Source organism: Dendronephthya gigantea, unplaced genomic scaffold, assembly GCF_004324835.1.
Source record: "Dendronephthya gigantea isolate DGI-Jeju-01 unplaced genomic scaffold, DenGig_1.0 000021F, whole genome shotgun sequence".
Classification (NCBI taxonomy): domain Eukaryota; kingdom Metazoa; phylum Cnidaria; class Anthozoa; order Malacalcyonacea; family Nephtheidae; genus Dendronephthya; species Dendronephthya gigantea.
The window spans coordinates 1,431,036-1,452,526 of NW_021163031.1; the positions used below are offsets into that span (position 1 = coordinate 1,431,036).

The 21,491-nt window shown below is 37.2% G+C and overlaps 2 protein-coding genes across 2 annotated transcripts; both read right to left on the bottom strand.

Moving 5' to 3' along the window:
- Window positions 1-41: 41 nt before the first annotated feature.
- Window positions 42-7,629, bottom strand: LOC114522013 (uncharacterized protein C12orf56 homolog). The gene is made up of 11 exons (XM_028542610.1): window positions 6,977-7,629; window positions 4,909-5,970; window positions 4,531-4,598; window positions 3,767-3,905; window positions 3,286-3,389; window positions 2,822-2,911; window positions 2,088-2,256; window positions 1,886-1,960; window positions 1,515-1,592; window positions 1,083-1,264; window positions 42-932 (listed from the first exon to the last, which is right to left on the bottom strand). Exons 1-11 carry the CDS (start codon window positions 7,220-7,222, stop codon window positions 794-796), a joined length of 2,352 nt encoding a protein of 783 aa, XP_028398411.1. The 5' UTR covers window positions 7,223-7,629; the 3' UTR covers window positions 42-793.
- Window positions 7,630-17,726: 10,097 nt separating this feature from the next.
- Window positions 17,727-21,453, bottom strand: LOC114521943 (protein FAM50A-like). Its single transcript, XM_028542517.1, has 12 exons — window positions 21,336-21,453; window positions 20,972-21,059; window positions 20,327-20,426; window positions 20,113-20,240; window positions 19,912-19,979; window positions 19,745-19,811; window positions 19,209-19,270; window positions 19,057-19,133; window positions 18,871-18,925; window positions 18,539-18,658; window positions 18,296-18,406; window positions 17,727-17,968 (listed from the first exon to the last, which is right to left on the bottom strand). The coding sequence occupies exons 1-12, from the start codon at window positions 21,444-21,446 to the stop codon at window positions 17,951-17,953; spliced, it is 1,005 nt and encodes a 334-aa protein (XP_028398318.1). The 5' UTR covers window positions 21,447-21,453; the 3' UTR covers window positions 17,727-17,950.
- Between the last annotated feature and the right edge of the window lie 38 nt (window positions 21,454-21,491).

Consider the following 21,491-nt stretch of genomic DNA (forward strand, 5'->3'; position numbering starts at 1 on the left):
TCATAAGTCATAACTCCAGCAGGGAAAGACGGGAGAATTCATGTAAGAATTCATGTAAGAAGTCATGTAAGAATTCTTTAAATTCCTTTGTATCGTAGTCCAATCTGAGTAAAGTAGTAAACCAAAGTTAACCTTTGATTCTGATCTATCTTTCTGATCTGTTACTAATCGATGAACTCTAATGCATTTAATAACCTAGGGGTAGATGCGATAAAGTAGATGCGTTTCGAATATACATCATTATGCGTGTTTACATCATTATGCGTGTTTTAAACATTCGTCTCGCTATTTGGGCATGATAGAAGGGCTGGCAACTGCTTTGAATTCAACCTCCTTCCCAACAGTGGCGTTGCCAGCGCGTTAGTGGAGGAGGGATATATTCATGTATTCATATTCTATATTATTAATTTCTTTTGAAAATTTTTTTACAGTCAGTGAGCATGAATACATGATGCTGCTGCCATGCTGGCTAACGCCACACTCGAAAAGTCCTTAGGCCTCTTTGCATTGGTACCAAGGAACGACTAATTTATAGACTTAATGACTAGACTTAAACAGTCTCGTTCAACGTCAATTCTGTACCTATCAAAAAGTTTAAAAGAACATTTCACTGAAAGTGTTTCTGTCAGTTCTTTAGTGTCCGTATTTACAGATAATTATATACATCTTTATTACTGAGAGTTTCCTTGTGTCATTTCAAAATGGCGGAGGAAAGAGGGATAATGCCATAGTGTCAATACAGCCATATTTGAAGTTATCTACAAAAAATGCGACATTATTGCGTTGCATGACGTCATCTTGGTGGACGTCGGTTGTCCATAGGAAGATCTGTCACGAGATCAATGACGTCGTCAACCAATTTTCTTGTAGATGATGTAAGTGGACAGTCTTCCGGAAGGGAATTTGAAATTGAGTGTGGTTTGATGTAGTACCTAAATATATTGTTTATTCATTTATATATGAGTTATATTTGCAGTGATAGACCAGTCAAACCTATACAATGTAGGTTACCTTAGAAAGGTAATTAGAGTGTTCCTAACAGTAAAAAAACTTTGCTCTCAAGCCAAAAAGCGAAGGTTTACCTGAATTCTTCAGTGTAATATTCATGAATGTGTTTACGTAGTTTTATACTATGTTGCAGGAGAGTTTTGAGAACAGAGAACAATGTGTATAATGATCTTGTATCATCTGACGTCAGGTAGTCGTCTTCAGCCTTCTTTACAATCTCCATCACTTGTTGAATATAGGCCTGTAGAAATCTTTTCTGAACATGGACAAAAACGCAATGATAATATTAAAAGGTATTTAACAATTAAGTGAATGAATGTATAGAGGTTTTTTAACATTCTCCTTTAGATTTCTCTGGTGATTATCCCAAAATTCTCCAGCATATATTATCTAAGATCGAATCCAAGAGTGGATTCTGAAATATTATCTTTATCGACTATTCCCTTTCATTCAACACCAAACAGTGTTGAGGTTGACAATCTATCAAGAATTAACCAAGAAATTACCGTGGTTGTCGAGGATTCTACGATTTTTATTATCCAGGATATACTTAAAGTTCTATCATCAGATGGAAACCATACGGCCTAAACAAAAGTAAGAACATAGAGAAGAAGCTTTTCCAATTGTTTCTCTGTTGATTCATTCGCAAAGTGAATTATTTTCTAGTTTTCCCGTCTCGTGCCCAAATAACTTCACTCGTGACTGAATGTTTTCACGGTATGTCCCCCCCCCCTTCCCATTATCACATCCAGCTGGCTGATCTGAGAACACAAAAAACAATCCGAAGCCAGATCTTTGCAAAACTAAATGTACAACTTTCAGTGGCACTAGAAAATTATGAGTAATTTTATTACAGTAAAAAAAACTGCATGAATACCTGATAAGCAACGATAAACAGTTCATGTAACAATGCAATTTGGTGTTTCACCAGCTCATTAGAAATATTTTCAAGCTAGGAACAAAAAAGATGGTTATTCCACACTACAGCTAATTAAATTTATCATTAATCGTCCAATTAATCGAGTCAAATATAGTTAAATCTAAGAGTTGAATAAATGGAACTGTGAATGCCTGAATACCTCAGTATCTTGCGAAGATTTTTCCTTCGTCTCCTTTTTTTTTCGAAGCTTGCCTGTCAACAACACCTCAGCTGCCTCAGATATGTCAGGCGTTTCAACGACTGACGAGGTCTTAGTTAACTCAGGGGACGTAATACTTGCAAGGATAAGATCACGTACCACGGAGTATCTAGAGAAAGCGACGTCGTTCCTGTCACTGCATTTTTTCAAGTACCATGTAGGCTGGTGCAGGTCTGAGGTACACCTGCGCAGTACCTTGGGTAATCTTGAACTATTTGTGTCTCTGTGTTGCATATTGAGGCTTCTAACTGACGTCATCATTTTTATTCGTTATCGATGGTTGATTATTGAGTAAATAAGCCAAATACCAATCACATAACCTTTGTTTTTTTCAAACAAAGAAATCAAAGGGCCTGAGTCCTTACCCTTTAATGAACGACTTTTGCTTGGCATCTAAGATGGCGGATCACTTATGTGATACCTCGATAGATATGTGGATAAAGGGTCTACTTAATTAATTGCAAGCGTCACAGACCGCAATATGAAATTGACACAGTTACTTCCAGACCGAAGGTAATACAGAGTTATACAACCAACCAACAACCAACTTCGTTCCCCGGGTCTATCACAGCAAGAGGTGGAGCATGGGTAAAGGCGACCCTGGGAACGAAGTTGCAATATTGATTGTGTTGCTATATTCCAAGTCCTGGCTGAGGACGAAAAATCTTTCTTACTTCTTGCTTTTCAGACGAATCATGCGCGATGCAAGGAGTTCTGTTTCCCTGAACATCTCAGTTAAACACTCGATAAGGAGAAGAACAAATCTGTAAAGAAAATTTAAAAATATTTTAAAGAATGTTTATCATAAGTACAGCATTCAAGCAGCGAGCAGCCAAATGAACTTTAGTACAAGTATACATAATACGGACTGATTCAGATATGATATTACTAAAATTTTTCGATATAGCAAACTGAAGCAATGGCCGTTGCCTTAAACGCTAAAAGGATTGTCGAGGTAAAATATGAAGAAGTAAACAGAAATTCATCGGGACAAAAAAACGAAATTTGTACTCGCAGACCAGAACCACCGCAGCCTTCGAAAGGTTGTCAATTTGCGAGCGAATAATACGTGAATGTAACGCGACGAACGTCTGCATGCTCTACGTGAAATTAAAAGTGTCAATATAACCAGACTTACTCCAGTTCATCAGCTCTGTTTCTTCTCATTGGCTCATCAACATCGTGATTTTTCTTGATACAGTCGTTGATATTTTTGACCAAGAAAACATACAAATCTGGGGACTAAAAAATGACAAAAAAATAACGTGAAAAACAAGTACTGCATGCACAAACTAAAAGAGGTTTAGTTTGGACAACAATCAGGATTTATAACTACTTGTAACGTCATCCGTCAGCCGTCAGGGCCTCTTTCTAATTCATCTGTCAGGGGCTCTTTTAACATATAGAGTGCGGGGGGGGGGGGGACAGGATCCCCTAGCCCCCATCAGGCGGCCGGTTTCAAAGTATCAAAACCTATATGCCCACGTACCCTTAGGGTACATACGTATACTATTCGTATACAGATACAATACAGTGTTGTTTTTCATTCGTTATTATCTCTAGCCAAAGCCTTTACATGGTATTTATAGCCAAGAATACAGAAAAGTGCAAGTCTGTACCTGCCAAAATAACTTTTTAACCAGGACATCTTTTTGACACGCTGTATGTAATTCATGAACCAATTCGAACGTTGCTTGAAAATCTTCAGAATTCAATATTTCTTTTTCTATTTGATCAAATAGTGCTGTGACCGTTGAACTACGTGAAAACAAGAATATGAGAACATTAGGAAGACATAATTTAAATTCTAGAATACGAGAGACGCATCACACCCGCTGGACGAATTTAAGACCCGTTTACACTATTCTGATTTCAAATGCTCACGACATCAGTTTAAGTTGTTTTACGATATATCTGTCCCCAGAACTTTTTCACTTAGCAGATTATGTTAAAGCAATTATGCTATCATACGTTTGGCCTTTGGGGATAAAACTCGCACTGACATGGCTTATTTTGATTTCGTGGCCATGTGATGTGAACCTGCATGGTATAGTCTAAACAGGGCGTAAGGCCTGGTTCTCATATGTCACAGACGGCGATGGCCATTGCATGTCGGTGAACTCTGATTAGTGAATTGCCTTGGGGTTTTTTAATGAGTTTTCTTCTTCACCGGCAACAAACAATACATCGCCGACGGTCGGCGACATATGAAAACCAGGGTTTACCACAGACGATTGAGATAGTGCGCGTCCAGACAGATCATGGTAATGCATGCACGACAACGGTTGATGTTGATGACTGGTACGACAACGGTTGATGTTGATGACTCAGCACAGATCATATACCATTTGATTGTCGCCGTAACGAATAACACATCCCGTACCTGTTCGGCTTGTTTTTAACAACAGTTTTGGGCGATCTTTCTTCTTTCGCAAACTTTACAGATGAATTCTGGAAATTTAAACAACATGTACAGATGTAGTATTGATATATTTCTCGCCAAAAAGAAAGTCGGAAATGACTTGCAATGTCTTGTGCAAGCTATTTCCTTCATCATGCGTCGTCATTGGTGAATATGTACGTACGCCCAAATCGCCCCTAGTGAATATTGTTTATTCTCAAGAATTGTAATGTGCTCTTCTTGCTGCCTCGTAATAGTCTAGTCTACTTGCATGTGTCAATGTGCAAACTACGCTTGTGATAATAAACTATAGTTGTTGATACAAGTTTGGTCGAACACTGATCAATATTAACAACTCACTAATAAGCAGTTCTCCCAAGTACTACGAAGATACGCTAGCATCACACTATCATCCAGTGTCATATAGAGATTGATTTCTGATGAACCCTCTTCTACCAAGCTCTCATCAAAATCACCAGAAAACTGTCCGGAACTCTTGTCCAACCCCGCATTCTTGGAACCACTTCGTCCTTTAAACCAACTGAATAAACTTCTTTTTTGTGTAGAAGTCAAGTTTGGCTCTGAGCCAGAATTAACTGAGGAGTCGAATTTTACTTTCATTGCTCGTAGATCTACGGCGCTTGCGCTGACAGTCAATCTGGTCGGGCTATTTTTATGTTTGAAATCATCTATAGTTGAAAACGAATGGTGTAATGGTAGAAGGTTTGATTCAAAGTTTTCATATTGTCTGTCAATTTGATGATTGCCCTCATCGGACAGCGCCGAGTTTGGACCAGATAAACTTAGCTTATTAGAAGTATTAGATTTTTGTCCGGAGGTCTTTTGCAAAGTTCCAGCTCTTGGTAATAATATATTTTGTTCTACCCGAGTTCTATCGTTGATATCATCCTCATGCAATGAATTTCTGCTCTTCTTTTTCACTCGACCTTTCTGTAACGATAAAATTGGTGACATATTGTGTTTGGGATTCTTTGATTTGTCTTGACCAAACAAATATTCTTCTTCAAGTTCTTGTTGTAATTCATTTTCTGGTAGACTTCTTGACAAGTTGCCTTGCATTCCTGGGCTGGAATCTGATTCACCTAGGCGATTGGATTTATGCGTGGAGTGCTTTAAATCATTTTCTTGTAAACTCTTTGACAAGTTTTGTTTAATTTTTCTCGATATCCGACCAGAGGGCGTAGCATTTTCACCATCATTACCTTTCTTATCGAACGAGGTAGATTTTTTGGAAAGGTTTCTGAACTCATTATCTTGAAGGCTTTTTGACATCGAAATTGACGACGACTTAGTGCTGAGTTGAGTTGTAACGTTTGATTCTAAAACCTTCTTGTAAGTCACTAAAATATGATGAGTCTTGTATTTCAAATCTCCACCCAGGAATTCGGGAACATCATTGATCTGTGGCAAATATTAAGATGTTAAAAATTAGCCGGGTATAGTTTTGTGGTCTAGACGCATGAGTTGAGTTGACTTATCGGGTTTTATTTATTCAATTTGACCAAAAAATTGTACATTAAGAAAGAAAAAATATACACGAGAAATTATTTGTACGAGTTCCTATTTGAATATCCGTAACTAATTCACTCGTTCACATCTATCAAAAGAAGAAACTCGCACGTTCAAGTTCAATACTGTACTAAAAATAATTTGAATAAAAGAATGAAATACAGTCGGTATACATGCAATTAGCTAGATCAGATAGATGCCTCTATGGCGTGTGCCCAATACACTTGAAAATTTGTTGATTGTGGAAAGCTCTGCTATAATTATGTTGCGAAAAGCCTTATTTATGCAATTTTTACAAGAAACAAAGCTAAAGGTAAACTTTATGGCAATATTATACACTTCGAGTGAGTTTTGTTTTGAGACTCGAGGGAAAACAAAACTCGCTATTTCCCAAGGTATTGTACATTAAGTGTTTTGTTATACAGGAACGAAAACATACATGCTACTCAACAATTTCAGTAAAAAAAACACACTTTACTTTGTTATGACAAGAAGCAGGCAACAATTTTTCACTTGTTTCCCTGGCCAATGAACCAATCACATTTAAAATACAAAGCACCTATATAATACCTTTTGAAATAAATACTAAAATGTTTATATTATATATTTGCTGATTTGCATAGCCATAATGCCATAGGCATAGGTAATCTGGTAAATTTATTCTCAGTATCTCACTTTCATATGGGTCATGTATGCACAAAAGTCTATCGTCTATAAACCTTCTTATCATTTTCTTAATTATCCCCGTTCTTTTAGTTAGATAAATTATATATCCCTCAGCAGTAAAGTATTTCACCATGTAATTTACACTATATTGTAACGGAACTTATACTAGCCTCTAGATTCGTTATTTTAACATGATATGTACGCAGTTATTATGATACGTAATACGACTTACTAGTTCGACTGAAATTATGTCCACAATCCTTGTGACCTCTTGTATATCCTTAGCGGTCTTCGGTGGGTTCTCAGTAACATACAGCCATTCGTCTGCTAACACAACAAACTTAAACTGCTTGTTGTATACGTCGGACACAGCGACACACGGCTCAATCAGACGAACTCCTGTGTAACGAGATTGTGGCAGATACCTCTTCAAAAAACTGTCAACTTTTTCATACTTCTTTGGGGACGCACATTCCATATGCAAAAAACTCGAACGATGTATCAAAGCATGTCGTGTTATTTTTTTATGTCCTCCACTGCCATACGAGACTGAACGTAATACACAACTCTGGTCCGTTGATTGCAGTGATGCATTTAATTTATTTTATCGTATTCTTTCTTAAACATTCATTTTAACATTAGTATGGCATAATGTAAGATGACTTCAAGTTCCTGTCGTCTTCAAACCACAGAGTATATTACATTTAGCTATTCCATTTGCAAATAATGCATTATTAATTCCTGTTGTCAAAGACGCTTAGCGGAGGATGCGACGATCATAACTCATATACAAAAATAATACCTGCCGCCTACATTTTTGATATTGCATGTGTGTGTGTATGATACAAATTTTCAAAAGCGATAGTTGCACAAGGATTGAGAGATAACAGCCGGAAATTAGGGAAAATTATAGCTGAATAGCAAAATATGTAATGTGCTATAGTCTGTACTAATGTAAATATAATCAAGGTTTCGTAAAATCGCTCCTAATCATAAAGATGTTCGAGACAATGTAAATAGGACCGACGAAAACTGCGTGGGCCGTTTACAAGTCATAGATTTAAATAAAAATTCAACTTAATGGTCAACTGATGCCTTTTTTGAGCCGCTATTTCTTTGTTCAATTGTGAGCAAGATTCGGTGGAAACCATTTGTTTTGGATAACACGTGAGAAAGATAAAAGTTACAACTTTTTAGTTACAACTAAATATCAAAGAATTAAGTCTAAAATTAATCCAAGAATCAATCGTCTTTCTCAGAAATTGCTTCAAAAATCTAGAATAATCTAGAATTGATTATTTACGACCGGGGTAACTAGCAAAAAAAAGAGGGTTGGTCATGAGGGTTTTTTGACCTCGTATTTAAATTCAAACCTCGGCCTTTCAATTACCCGATTTTCGAAAGGAATGAATTCGATTATATTTCGTGCTTTCTTCTAAAGCAAGCGTGTTCAAAATGTTTCGAGGGCATTGGTTGGGAATGGTATGTTGAATGAAGCATTTCAGTATACCAGTCCCAACAAATCCAGGAGGTTCTACTTGGAGGAACAATGTCAACAAAAGTGAACCACATGCATGTGCATTCTTGTTGTTCTGAATGTTGCCGTTAACTATAAATTGAAATCTTTACTATACAGAGTATTCCAAAAACCCCCCAAAACTATTGAAATCACCCACAACATGTAATAGTTAGAGTTTGAATGACTAAGCACCCTGTTGGGCTTAAGCATTTTTTTGCAGGATGACAGTAAAATATGTTTGTCCACATATTACCATGCAATTGGTCCATGCACATATAACCATTATTACCAATAATTACAATTTACAAATATGGATAACAATATTTTAATTTACAATTTAAGCACCATGACCTTCGACATGTCCTTCTTTTCTGGCAAAATTTATATTTTTGTAGCGGCCTATTTAGCATTTTATAAGTTGCGTTAATCCCCACGAGGAAAAATTTGCGAACAAGTCATTTAAATTTTAGCAATAAGTGATTTGAATAGACTATGGTTTTGGTTTTTTGGGGGCACCCGATAGAATGCAGGAATACAAGATTTTTCCCCTACTCATATATGTATACTTAATCGATACTGAAGCTCAACACGAGTTCCGGCAAACATTCAGCAGTGATTATTTTGAGTATTTTGGACTATAACGCAATATCCAATATAAAAAAATTGTGGAATAAGGTTTTATAACAAGGTTTGACAGTAATTTGTTGTGTATCTGCAAGCATTGTCACCTAAACTGTCTGCAAGCCAATTTGAGCTCTCTTTGCACAGATAACTGAGTTTTCATTAACGTAAGAGAATTGAGGTAATTAGCATTTGATCTTCTGTCATCGTGTCTTTTTTTGTCAGATGACTTGTCAGGCATGCAGCCGGAATCAGGATCGTGCTATGCTTATATACTGGTTGTATGGCTGCATTTTATCGAGAATATGACGTTGTCTTATCAACGAATTGCAATGCTTTATTAAAAAAACTTCGTTATTAAAAAAACTTAAAGGGCACACACCACTGAGCTATATAATAATTCCTGGAGGACCGGCTCCTAATGTTTTTGGCTCAAAAAGTGAAGCAAGAAACATGGCGGATTTTTCGTGCTGACGCCAGATATGGTCCGAAGAGGTCATGGCAATTACCACTGACACGGCTCAATATTGAGCCCGCTCCAACATTCACTCCCCCCTGCTTATAAAATGTTTTTTAAAAAACCTTTGGAGGTATTTTTAATTTTTGACGACATTTTACTACCATTTGTTGATTTCATTTCAAAACCTGTACGACTGAGACGTAATTCTCGTGCTTTAAATATGACAAACGATTACTAAAACCGCAAAAATTTCGGTATTTAATTAAGGATAACATTTGAAATCATTGGTGAAATCGAAATCGCGAAGCCGAAGTATTAAATTTGAACATGAAGTATAGTATCATATAATTTTCATGAAAACGGAGAATTATTTAGGATCGGGTATGCTTTGTTAGTACTACATAGTCACTCTTTATGATATGAGTATAATTAACAGTTGGACTTTGCTATGCTATATCTGTACAAAAATATCAGCATGAGTGCCATTCAATAAAAAGGTGATCCTGAATAATCTATTCTCACTTGAAGAATTAACTCAAATGTGAACTCAAGATTGTGTGATTGAAAAACAGGAGTATGTAATGTAACCCATTGTCTTTTTTATTTATTTTGGCCTTTTGCCAGTTCTTAACTTGCCAGTCTAGCAGCCATACATGAAATCCACCTTTGATTAATAAGTGAAAACTGCCAATTCTTTGAGAATATGAAAACATAAATTTTAAAGTATGAACTATATATTTACAAAAACTTAACAGCAAATTAAAGAACCAAACTTTATAATCCCATAGTTCTTATTGTTTAGGAAATTTGCTCAGTTTTTACTTGCACAATTACCCTGTTCATTCAAATATTTTATTTTAATTACAAGATTCACCAATAGATAAAATAGCCCAATTAATTTGACATTATCACTGCATTAAAACTGACCAGAGTCAATGTTGGACACTAGTCTACCTAAGGACAAGGATCACTAGAATCATGTGTGTTTTAATACCTTGAGTCCTGAGTTTGCAAGATTATTTAGTCACTCAGATTTTGTTTCTGTTCTATTAAATTGTCTGGTTGTGGAGCAGTGGAGGATTCTTGGGACTAACTGTTTCTGTTTTTAAAGTATGGCAGACCTCAATGTATTAATATGGCTTTGTATTATTATGGTCTAAAATTTGCTTTTATTACCTAATCTGTTTAGCATTTTCATTGTAAGGTTTGCGCCAAATTTGAATTATTTATCAATACTGTTTATTATGTTCACTGTATGATACCAGATCAAAGTTAGTTTGCATTGTGTATAGTTTTACTACAAATGAGAAAAGTGGGCAAACTCTGCTATTTCTGGTTTCTATTTTCCCACAATTGACATTTAAATATGTAAATATAAATATAAATTGACATATAAACCATGTAGCCATTCTCCCATTGAAAAGTGAAAATAAAATGTCTGATCTTAGCCAAAACAGAACTATTGACCAAGTCAAAACAATCCTATATGCAGAATACTAGTTCATATCACTTTGTTATGGCCTTTGCCAAAAATATTAAACCTCAGCTAAAAATTTCAGCTTGATACACATACATAATGAAGGATACACGGTTCAATAAAATGGTGCAAATGCCTGGCAAGTGGAAGGATCTTGCAACTAGATGTTGAAATATATCATTTTGGCACACAAAAATTAAAACAACTGCACTTATAAATTACGTATTAAAAAACAATTGATGTAAATAAATTCTGATCCATTATTATAAGCGTGAAGCTCGGAAAAAAATAGATGTTTTATGTACATCTTCGGTGCAAGTAGTAGTAAAAATGCCACCAAAGTAGATTCAAAAACGAATGTAAATCCTACAAGTGCGAGTTGGAGTCGATATTCCCCCCTTTTAGCGACTAACAGCATCCACAAACTGAAAAGAGGCAGTTGTTCCTTCACGTCAAAAAAATAGTGGTAAAATATCAAGATTCGGTTGAAGAAATACGAAAAAATCACAAGAAAAATAAAAAAAAATTCGAAAACAGCCGGAGGGCGAAGGAGTGCGCCTGAAGCATTGTATCGCGGTTGTCAGTGGTAATTGCCATGACCTCTTCGGACCATATCTGGCGTCAGCACGAAAAAATCCGCCATGTTTCTTGCTTCACTTTTTTGACAGGAGCCGGTCCTCCAGGAATTATTATATAGCTCAGTGGCACACACCCCTGCAGGCCTGCTGGAAGAATACAAAAAGACAGCTTCTCCTCCTGTTTGTAGTTCCGGCGTAAGATTGATGAATCTGCGAGATGAAAAATGCCTTCGGTGTGCTATTGAAAAATAGAAGGCCATATCTTGGAGAAGTTTTGTTGAGATATTATGATGATTTTGATATATTTACTGTGCAAAGTAATTTGCTTTGCTTTGGCGATTGTGCCAGTTCGTGACTTCGTGTCGTTGTTTTCATGAGAGGAAATGTTTGTGTCAAAGATATCTCGATATCCGACAAATGTGTCGTTCTCTCGGATTCAGATCTTGTACATTGTCGATTTTTCTGTTGTAGGAGTTTTGCATGGAGAATTACACATGCAAAACCCCAGAGGCGAAACTCTAAGTGCTATCACAGAAACTGTTTAAGATCGAGGTTTATGCATATTCCCCGACACTGCATGATGTATACTTGTCGTGGATTTAAAAAACAAATGGACATATCGTGTACGAGTATCATGTTGTGCACCATTACCATATCGTGTCCGAGTATCGTGTTGTTCACGTGTACCATATCGTGCACCATATCGTGGACGAGTATCATGTTGTGCACCATTACCATATCGTGTCCGAGTATCGTGTTGTTCACGTGTACCATATCGTGCAGCATATCGTGCACGAGTATCATGTTGTGCGCTATTACCATATCGTGTACAAGTATCACATGTTGTGCATGATTTACCCGGTTCAGTAGCGTAGGCAGCAAGTTATAATTATTAATTTCTTTAGGAATGTTTTGCTTTCACAGTCAATGAACAGGTAAATATCAGCATAACAAAACCATAACTATAGTTATGTACTTATTAAACCTTGCTCTGCGTCTGGTAGTCCTGGTTTCATTTCGTTTTTGCCTAATACAATTGACGGATGCCAGTTAACGACAAGGAATCAGTCGACCAGAGAAAATCCTGCGCGCGCTGACCCGCTCAACACTGCGAGCATATAAATAATCACTTTCCGAACAATTCTGGCACAAAACACTGGAAGACTGGCGTGATTACAGTAAGCAGCTCTCTGACAAAACTGACAAAATGTCCTCCGATATTGATTATGATAAGATGGAGGAAGAATTTGCCTACTCTATGGGAATTCAAATCTACATATTTGGCTTGCCTCTCACAATTTTTGAGCGCGAAAGAAGAATTCGTTTGGATCCAGATCTTATGAAACAAGAAGAAGGAATAGCACCCGTGGCTCCAATCAATCAAATTGGTCATATGGAAGGACTCACAACGCCTGATGATATTCTTCCATACACACCCAACAATGACACGGTCTACAGTGGCGCTGCGCTGGAGCTGATTGACGAGCCTATCATTCTGAAAACACCGTCGCAAATTCTGGATCGCTACTGGAGCATAGAAGTTGCTGATACATACCTTGAAAACCGTTTCTATATTGGCTCGAGAACCACGGACGGTTATGGAGGAAACTTTGCATTTGTGGGACCGAATTTCGTTGGTGATCTCCCAGATGATGTCGTGGCTCACCGCCTTCCATATAACAGTGCGATGTTCGCTCTTAGAATCGCTGTTGATAAGACTAACATAGAAGAGGACACTAAGAAGGTTCAAGACTTACAGAAGCAGTTCTCATTGACCTCTCTCAGCAACTGGAATAGCGGAAACATAGGTGTGGCAGCAGTACCAGCCAGTGTTAAAGCAAAACCTGATTACAAAGGTCCCCTGGGAGTGTTCCGCCTGATTGCTGCACTGATGGTAGATAATTGCCCTACAGAGAAACACGCCGCACAGTGGGACACTTATCGTTATGTTGGACTCATCGCTGGTGAAGAATTTCAACCCGAGAAACTCTCGAAGCCCACTTACCGTGGTTTAGCACGTGCCGCCGAAATTGGTCCAAATCTCATGCAATGGAAAGTGAAATATCGTGGTACGGCCTATGAAACTCGCTGGAATAAATTACAAGAAGGTACCTACAACTTCAAGTATCTTGACCGAGCTGCTGGAGCATTGGAAGGACTATTTGTTCACGATTATGCAGAATGTCAGTACTACAGTACCTACGAGTGCTACATTCCCAGCTCCACCAAGGGAAAACCTGGAACTGGCGAGTTCTTCAACAGCAACTTTAAGTACACGATGCACGTGGCAAAAGAACAGATCCCAGACAGCAAGGCGTATGGATTCTGGTCAGTCACGATGTATACTGATGCATACCAGTTGGTGGCCAACGATATCAATCGCTATTCGCTCAGCGCCCAAACTGAGGGACTTGAATTTAACGACGACGGATCATTGGATATGTATTTTCAAGCTAAACAACCAGTAGATCCGAAAGAGAAAAAGAACTGGCTTCCTTGTCCCAAGACTCCAAACACCATCTTCCGGTTGAACTACCGAACCTATCTTCCGACCTATAGAGTCTTGCATCCTGATGATGTTCTACGTTATATTCCTCCTGTTACGAAGAGAGGATAAACTGATTTGGGACGATGTTTTAAAAAACACTTCTACTTAATTTTTTTGCACTATTGCATTCATTATGCAATATCACATGGCTTCACATGTTGTTACTTATCTAACATTGTTTTTCCTCTATAATAGTAATAGTATATGAACGTATTAATGCATGTTAGCTTTTTCTGGCCGGGTAATTTAATATACATAGACCATGTATATGCATGAATGACTGTTAGTGCTTTATGTTTTAGACTGTGTGCGATAAGCGTTATATTAAATAGACTATGTGTTTATAATAACGGTCACCCACTCTTCTTTCCTGAGTGTTCGTGCTAGTAATAAAACATTTCTGTTTACAAATAATTGTTTGAGATTGATTACAAGTTTCAACAATAGCTTTGACTGAGCTTCAGAAAATGATGCATTAAATGTCACTATAAATCATTCATAACTTTGAATATATTTTATGCCCATTTCCCAACCCCGTTGAAGCCCTTTGCCTTTGGAGCCATTTGCAATCGAACTTGAAATATTCTTAATTTGCATTTTAATAAACTCAATTTGTGTGAACAGTATCTACTTAAAATATGTAAATTATGGTGCTTCAGTTTGCGGACTTTGTTTGATATATTCGTTGTTTCCATTGGACCCAAGGGTCATCCTACCAAAAAATTAGAAGACCATGCATACAATGAAACAGATTATTTCACATCAACCACTTCGTAGCCTGCGTGCAGACATATCTTATTTCTTTAGGGAAATGATAGTTCATGTTCTGGGTCATATTGTCGGTTTTTAATTTAAAATCAAATAGTCCACTCTGAAGTCTCTGATTGGCAAACAATTACGATTTTGTAAACACGGTTCCTATTACGTTTGACGCCAGCCAATGAGAGCGCACTACCGAAGTTTGGGTAGTGGAACATGAAACCTTTCACCAATTGCAATACGGACATTTTTTCTTGATTTACATCTGAACGCAGGCTACCATTTCGTCGGCGAAGAATTAGTCCTGACTCCTGCGAGCATTTACAATAAGAGCACATAAATAATTACTTTTTGAAGACTGACGTGTTTACGCTCCTGAGAAATCTGCCAAAATGTCGTCCGATATTGATTACGATAAAATGGAAGAAGAATTTGCCTACTCTATGGGGATTCAAGCCTACGTATTTGGCTTGCCTCTCACAGTTGTTGAACGCGAAAGAAGAATTCGTTCGGATCCAAAACTTATGAAAAAGAAAGAAGGAATAGCACCCGTGGCTCCGATCAATCAAATTGGTCATATGGAAGGACTCACAACGCCTGATGATATTCTTCCATACACACCCAACAATGACACGGTCTACAGTGGCGCTCTGCTGGAGCTGATTGACGAGCCTATCATTCTGAAAACACCGTCGGAAATTCTGGATCGATACTGGAGCATACAAGTTGCTAATACATACCTTGAAAATTGTTTCTATATTGGTTCAAGAACCACGGACGGTTATGGAGGAAACTTTGCATTTGTGGGACCAAATTTTTTTGGTGATCTCCCAGATGATGTCGTAGCTTACCGCCTTTCCTACAACAGTGTGTTGTTTGCTCTTAGAATCACTGTTGATAAAAATAATTTGGAAGAGGACACTAAGAAGGTTCACGAATTACAGAAGCAGTTCTCATTGACCTCTCTCAGCAACTGGAATAGCGGAAACATAGGTGTTGCAGCAGTACCAGCCAGTGTTAAAGCAAAACCTGTTTATGAAGGTCATCTTGGAGTCTTCCAATTGATTGCTGCACTGATGGTAAATAATCCTCCCACAGAGAAACACGCCGCACAGTGGGACACTTATCGTTATGTTGGACTCATCGCTGGTGAAGAATTTCAACCTGAGAAACTCTCGAAGCCAACTTACCGTGGTTTAGCGCGGGCCGCCGAAATTGGTCCAAATCTCATGCGATGGAAAGTGAAATATCGTGGTACGGCCTATGAAACTCGCTGGAATAAATTACAAGAAGGTACCTACAACTTCAAGTATCTTGACCGAGCTGCCGGAGCATTGGAAGGACTGGTTGTACACGATTATGCAGAATGTCAATACTACAGTACCTACGAGTGCTACATTCCCAGCTCCACCAAGGGGAAACCTGGAACTGGCGAGTTCTTCAACAGCAACTTCAAGTACACAATGCACGTGGCAAAAAAACGGATCCCAGACACCAAAGCGCATGGATTCTGGTCAGTCACGATGTATACTGATGCATACCAGTTGGTACACAACGATATCAATCGCTATTCGCTCAGCCCCCAAACTGAGGGACTTGAATTTAACGACGACGGATCATTGGATATGTATTTTCAAGCTGAACAACCAGTAGATCCGAAAGAGAAAAAGAACTGGCTTCCTTGTCCCAAGACTCCAAACACCCTCTTCCGGTTGAACTACCGAACCTATCTTCCGACCTATAGAGTCATGCATCCTGATTATGAACTGCGTTACATTCCTCCTGTTACGAAGCGGGAATAAACTGATTTGTGACGATGTTTAAGAACTCTTTTACTAAACTTTTTTGCACTATTTCGTTTATTATGCAATATCATGTGTACAATTTTTGTATTCTTATTAGTCTGTCATTGTTTTTTTCGTAATATTATATGGACAATGCTAATGTGTTTACTCGGCTTGTTCTGGGTAATTCAATATAGACCATGCATGCATGCATGAATAACTGTGACAGTACTTTATGTTAAAGTCGCGGTAACAGTAATATTACATAGACCATGCGTGTGTAACAACTGTAATATTCCATAGACCATGGCATGTGTGTTAGAGCCAAAATTGGGAAATGCCAAATATATTTTCTCAGCATACAAAAGAGTAATTGTTAAAGGATTAAAAGGGTCTTAACTTCGAGTGGAAACCATATATATTTCAAATTAAAGCCAGGAAAAGTTGAGAAAGTGTATTAACTATTGGTCCTACGACAGGAATCGAATCAAGTAATGCACCTTTGTCATAAAACTGTAGGTTCTATTCATGCCGGGGGACGAATATTTGATACATTTTCTCGGCTGGACTTGAGATTTATGATTACTTCTCGAAATTAAAACCCTTTAATCCTTTAGCAATCACCCTACATCGAGCATAAAGTGCTAAAAAAAATTAATTAATTTACCCTCACTTGCAAAAGAGTAATTCTAAAATCTTTATAGCACATTTGTCTCCTCAGAATGCTGCACTCTGCAGAACTGCAAGGCGATCAACTTTTGCATAAAAGTCGGTTAGGTTAATTCATTCATTGTAATAGCGAGAGGGTTAAGCTAATTTAACATATTGAACATATTTCCTCTTGGATCGTACATCGATCGAGACGATGAACTAGACAAAAACGATTTTGAAAACGCTCGAAAACGACGCTCGTATGCACACAATCTAAAAATAATGGTTATGAGATGATATCTATGCTTATATAAAAAGTGATATATACGTAAATATAAAATTCAGTCTGGTGGCCTCAAAGTTATAAATTTCAAGAAATGCACACATCGCCTTTCAATGAGAGCGGGGCTGACAGGAAAAAAAGTTTGCATGCGACATAATTATCTATAGGGTTGTTGGGATAGAAATTCAACTTTTTATGAATGAAAAGTTAAATTCACACGCGTTTGGTGCAACAAGAAAACCCTTTATGGTTGAGTTTGTGTGCGACAGAAATCTATTCTAATAATAATTAATAATTACCCATTGACCTTGTCATACACTTTATTGTATTTGCTTTATTAATACTAAATAGTTTAGGATTGCTTGTATATTTGAAATATTCACATCAGTGCAATGCCTGCAAATAATGGTTCAACTATTTCTCGGTTCTCTCTTTTAGTTGGACGGTGATCCTCAAAGAGGAATATCAAAGTCTCGTATTCATCCAGCATTCCAGCAAGGAACGCAATCAAAGGATATCTTCTTCCCTATTTCTTTTCAGAAATCTAGAATATTGCGCACATGAAGTTAATGTAATGATTTTAGCATTAATGCAAGTGATAAAAAGTAGCAATTATTAGCCAATTGGGTATAATTACAAGGATGACAATTGCAAATTGTGACGAATTATTGCTCCTACGGGCCAATAATTACAATTGATATTAGATGACAATTGAAAATTGCGACTAATGATTGTTCCTACGGACCAATAATTACCACTGATATTAGATGACAATTGAAAATTGGTTAAATTGCGACCAATGATTGTGTCTACGGACCAATAATTACTATTTATCAGTCGTATTCTAAAGAGAGATATCAGTGACACTCACCGTATATTTGCTCCACTTTTTCTCCGGATCGTAAGGTTCCCATCTGCTAGCAGGAAAAATATGTTTATTTCTTTCATACCAAGTTCTTAAACAAACTTTACCTGCGTGAGACTAAAGCAAAATAGGACTCCGGTTAGACATTGGCTCTCAACCATCCTGTGAGCATTTTCAGTGGTATAGTAGCGCTCACTAGCGCTATTCCTGGTAGTGGCTCTTTCAGTCTGTCTGCTCTCAAATGCATACCTCGTCTTTTTCAACGGTGGCATCATTAGTTAGTCTCACGTCATCATGAACATCAAAATTAAACAAAGGCCCACTCTTGCCTCGGGCTTTGTTGATGATAAAGTCATAAAACATGTAATGCTATAATTAACGAAGGATGATTATGAACATTGAGTTAGGAAACTTAGTTTCAGACATAAATTGAAGATAATCTAACAGATAATTCTTAAATTCAGGGTAAATATATTCTTTTCCTTACTTCGTGATTAAAAGAAAAAAAAAACACATTAAAAATGAAACATCAGGGTTGATAAAATATTTTGGGGTATTCCACATTAAATTCTGCTGCGTACCTGTGGGATAATCAAGTCTTCTTTTACATACATAACTTGTTCCGTTGTTACAGGCCTAAAATTACAAGTGAGTAACATATTTCAACTGATATGACAATTATCTTTTACCTTTAGCTGTATTATAACGCCATTTCCAGGCATAGCTATTGGCTTGTGTAGCTAATAACTTGTAATCCATGCCCTTACTTAAGTTCAGTGAAGTCTTTCCTTAGTTGTTCTAAACACTTTTGTAAGAATTGCTGAATGGAATTTCCCTTCTTCATCTGAAAAAAAGAAAATAAATCTTCATATGTGGTTTTTACCTTTTAGCCAGTAAATGAGACTCGTAATATACTAACTATGAGTTTTCGCCGATGACCAGAGCCATCCCAGTAGCTGTATGTGATTTCGATATCCTCTTCTGTTGAAACATCAAGAATTATGGTTATAGCTTGTCCAGCAGATGAGAACAAGAGGTGTATGAGAAAGGCCTAGATATCTACACACTTAGCAAAGATGCGTAGAGTCTCTCTTTCTATCACTGTCACATTAAGTTCACATTCTTCTTACAAGTCATAACACTTTTCTCGCATTCCTATGCATCAAGTCTCTTTGTCGATCAATGGCTCAAAGCATGTTAACAATGCTGACTCTTAGTCTTAACTTTACATTCTGTTCATGAATGCACATTTGCATGAAGGTTATCATGTACGACCTTCAAATTCTACTGAAACTCAGAACTTCGTTAATGCATCTTCACATCTGCAGCCTTAGGGTCTAGAATAACTCCATAGAACAACAAAATCTTCTAACCCGGGTTATGTGGCTAAGACAACTGGTTTCAACCTCATATAAAACATGTTCAAGAAGAGGATAGTATGATTTAGTTCCCTACTCTTTATCTTTTCCTGCATTTCAACCCATTCTTGTCGTAATCTTTCTCTCTCACGTCTTTCTTCTTCCTGTCATCTCAGATGAAACATCAAAGCAACAGTCAGCATGAATAATTGAATTAAGGTTTTCAAATATAATATTCATTAGATTCCAATGCTTGACTTGTACCTCTCTATCCTTGTCTGGTAAAAATGATGTGTCCACATCAGGATTCTTGCCTGGTTTTTTCTTTTTCACTAAAGAATTGAAGCAAGTACGGTGAGGTGATTTAAAAGGTATGATTCTGTTGTGAATGAGTGGAGTAAATAATTGACCATGGTCCATGATGTCTATCAATGCATGTATATATTTACAAAAGCTAGGAGTCACCTGCTGGTTCAATTATCTCGTCATTTTCCTCATCACCATCATCACCATCATCATCATCATCACCGTCAATGTCGAAGGATAAACCCGATGCAATTTTTGCAAGTTTTTTCTTTTTATCTTTCTTGTTTCTTTTGAAGAGAATATTTTTAGTTTATGTTAGATGTTTGTTCGCAATTCCCCTTGTCCAGAGCCAAAAGAGAGAGAAAATATTTACTTGTCTTTTTGATTAAGTTTCATCTGTGCTGCCAGCTTCTTCTCATGTTCTCTCACAAGATCTTCTCTTTTAGCTTTCATCTCATCAAGAGTAACCAATCCTAGCAGTGGAAAAGGACAGTGGAGTTGTATAAAAAACTAGTTAACGTTTAACTGTAGTTAAGAATAGCATTAGCCAATCAGAGTCCTGTATTTCTGAGTTAACTAGGATTTAACTATGCAAAATGCAGTTAAACAACCAGACCCAGATCTCTATCATGGTATAGGCTTAATTAAGCTAGCCAGCTATTAGATCTCTAGCACCTCCTTATATGCATTGAAAATCAACACTTAAACAATGAATTTTATTGGAGAAGGATTGTCAAACTTTTTCATCAGACATCCAAAAAATGCTGTATTTTTGGCAACTTGACGTCTTGATCTTCTACATTTTCTGCTGAACTAAGCATTTGTTCAATACACAAAATGGACTTAATCCTGGCTAACTAAATACAAAGTCCCTCTTACACCACTTCAATTCCCATTCCCACCAAGATTTTAAAAAATTACTAGTAAATATATAGAAGACATCAAAATTGCATGCATGCCTAAAATCTTGGTTGCACAATACACACTTTCCACACCAACGCAGTCATGGTTTTCTTACCAATGGTACTAGATTTAAGTTGTTGTTCAACAACATCATATTGAGTTTCAAACTTGCTACCAAATCCAATGGTTCCTGATTTGGATTCCTAGAGTAAATTAGATAGGTCAAAATTGTAGCTCAAATGATATGCATCCAGAGTGTTAATCTAAATATATTTAAAGATTACATAACTTTGCTTTTAGGTCTTGCTGAAACATGTTAAATATCATTTATATCATTTATAGTGATGATAGCATGTAACAAACGAAACGAATTTTTATTTTTCTACTCTCCTCAATGGCTCAATCAATCTACACTCCAGGAGTCAAGTAGATCTGGGATAGTTTTGAAGTGAAATGAATACATTCTATCCATAACATACATCTGCAATCTTCTTTTTGAGTAATTCTAATTCTTCTTTTTGCTTTTCTCGTTTTTTCATCAAATGTGCAGCCCGTTGTCCTTCGCGCGCAGCGCCTTTGTACTGCGCCATTTTGCAAAATTAGAGAACACCCGATGCGCATAGAGTTAATGCGGC

Excerpts from the sequence above, each read along its gene's own strand:
- LOC114522013 (XM_028542610.1), bottom strand. The coding sequence starts at position 7,222 with ATGGAATGTGCGTCCCCAAAGAAGTATGAAAAAGTTGACAGTTTTTTG. Across the intron at positions 3,390-3,766 it reads TTAAAAAGTTATTTTGGCAG|TCCCCAGATTTGTATGTTTT; the intron begins GTACAGACTTGC and ends GTCATTTTTTAG. Across the intron at positions 1,265-1,514 it reads TAGAATCCTCGACAACCACG|AAAAGATTTCTACAGGCCTA; the intron begins GTAATTTCTTGG and ends GTCCATGTTCAG.
- LOC114521943 (XM_028542517.1), bottom strand. The coding sequence starts at position 21,446 with ATGGCGCAGTACAAAGGCGCTGCGCGCGAAGGACAACGGGCTGCACAT. Across the intron at positions 20,241-20,326 it reads AAACTTAATCAAAAAGACAA|AAACAAGAAAGATAAAAAGA; the intron begins GTAAATATTTTC and ends TCTCTTCAAAAG. Across the intron at positions 18,407-18,538 it reads CCACCGTTGAAAAAGACGAG|TCTCACGCAGGTAAAGTTTG; the intron begins GTATGCATTTGA and ends ATTTTGCTTTAG.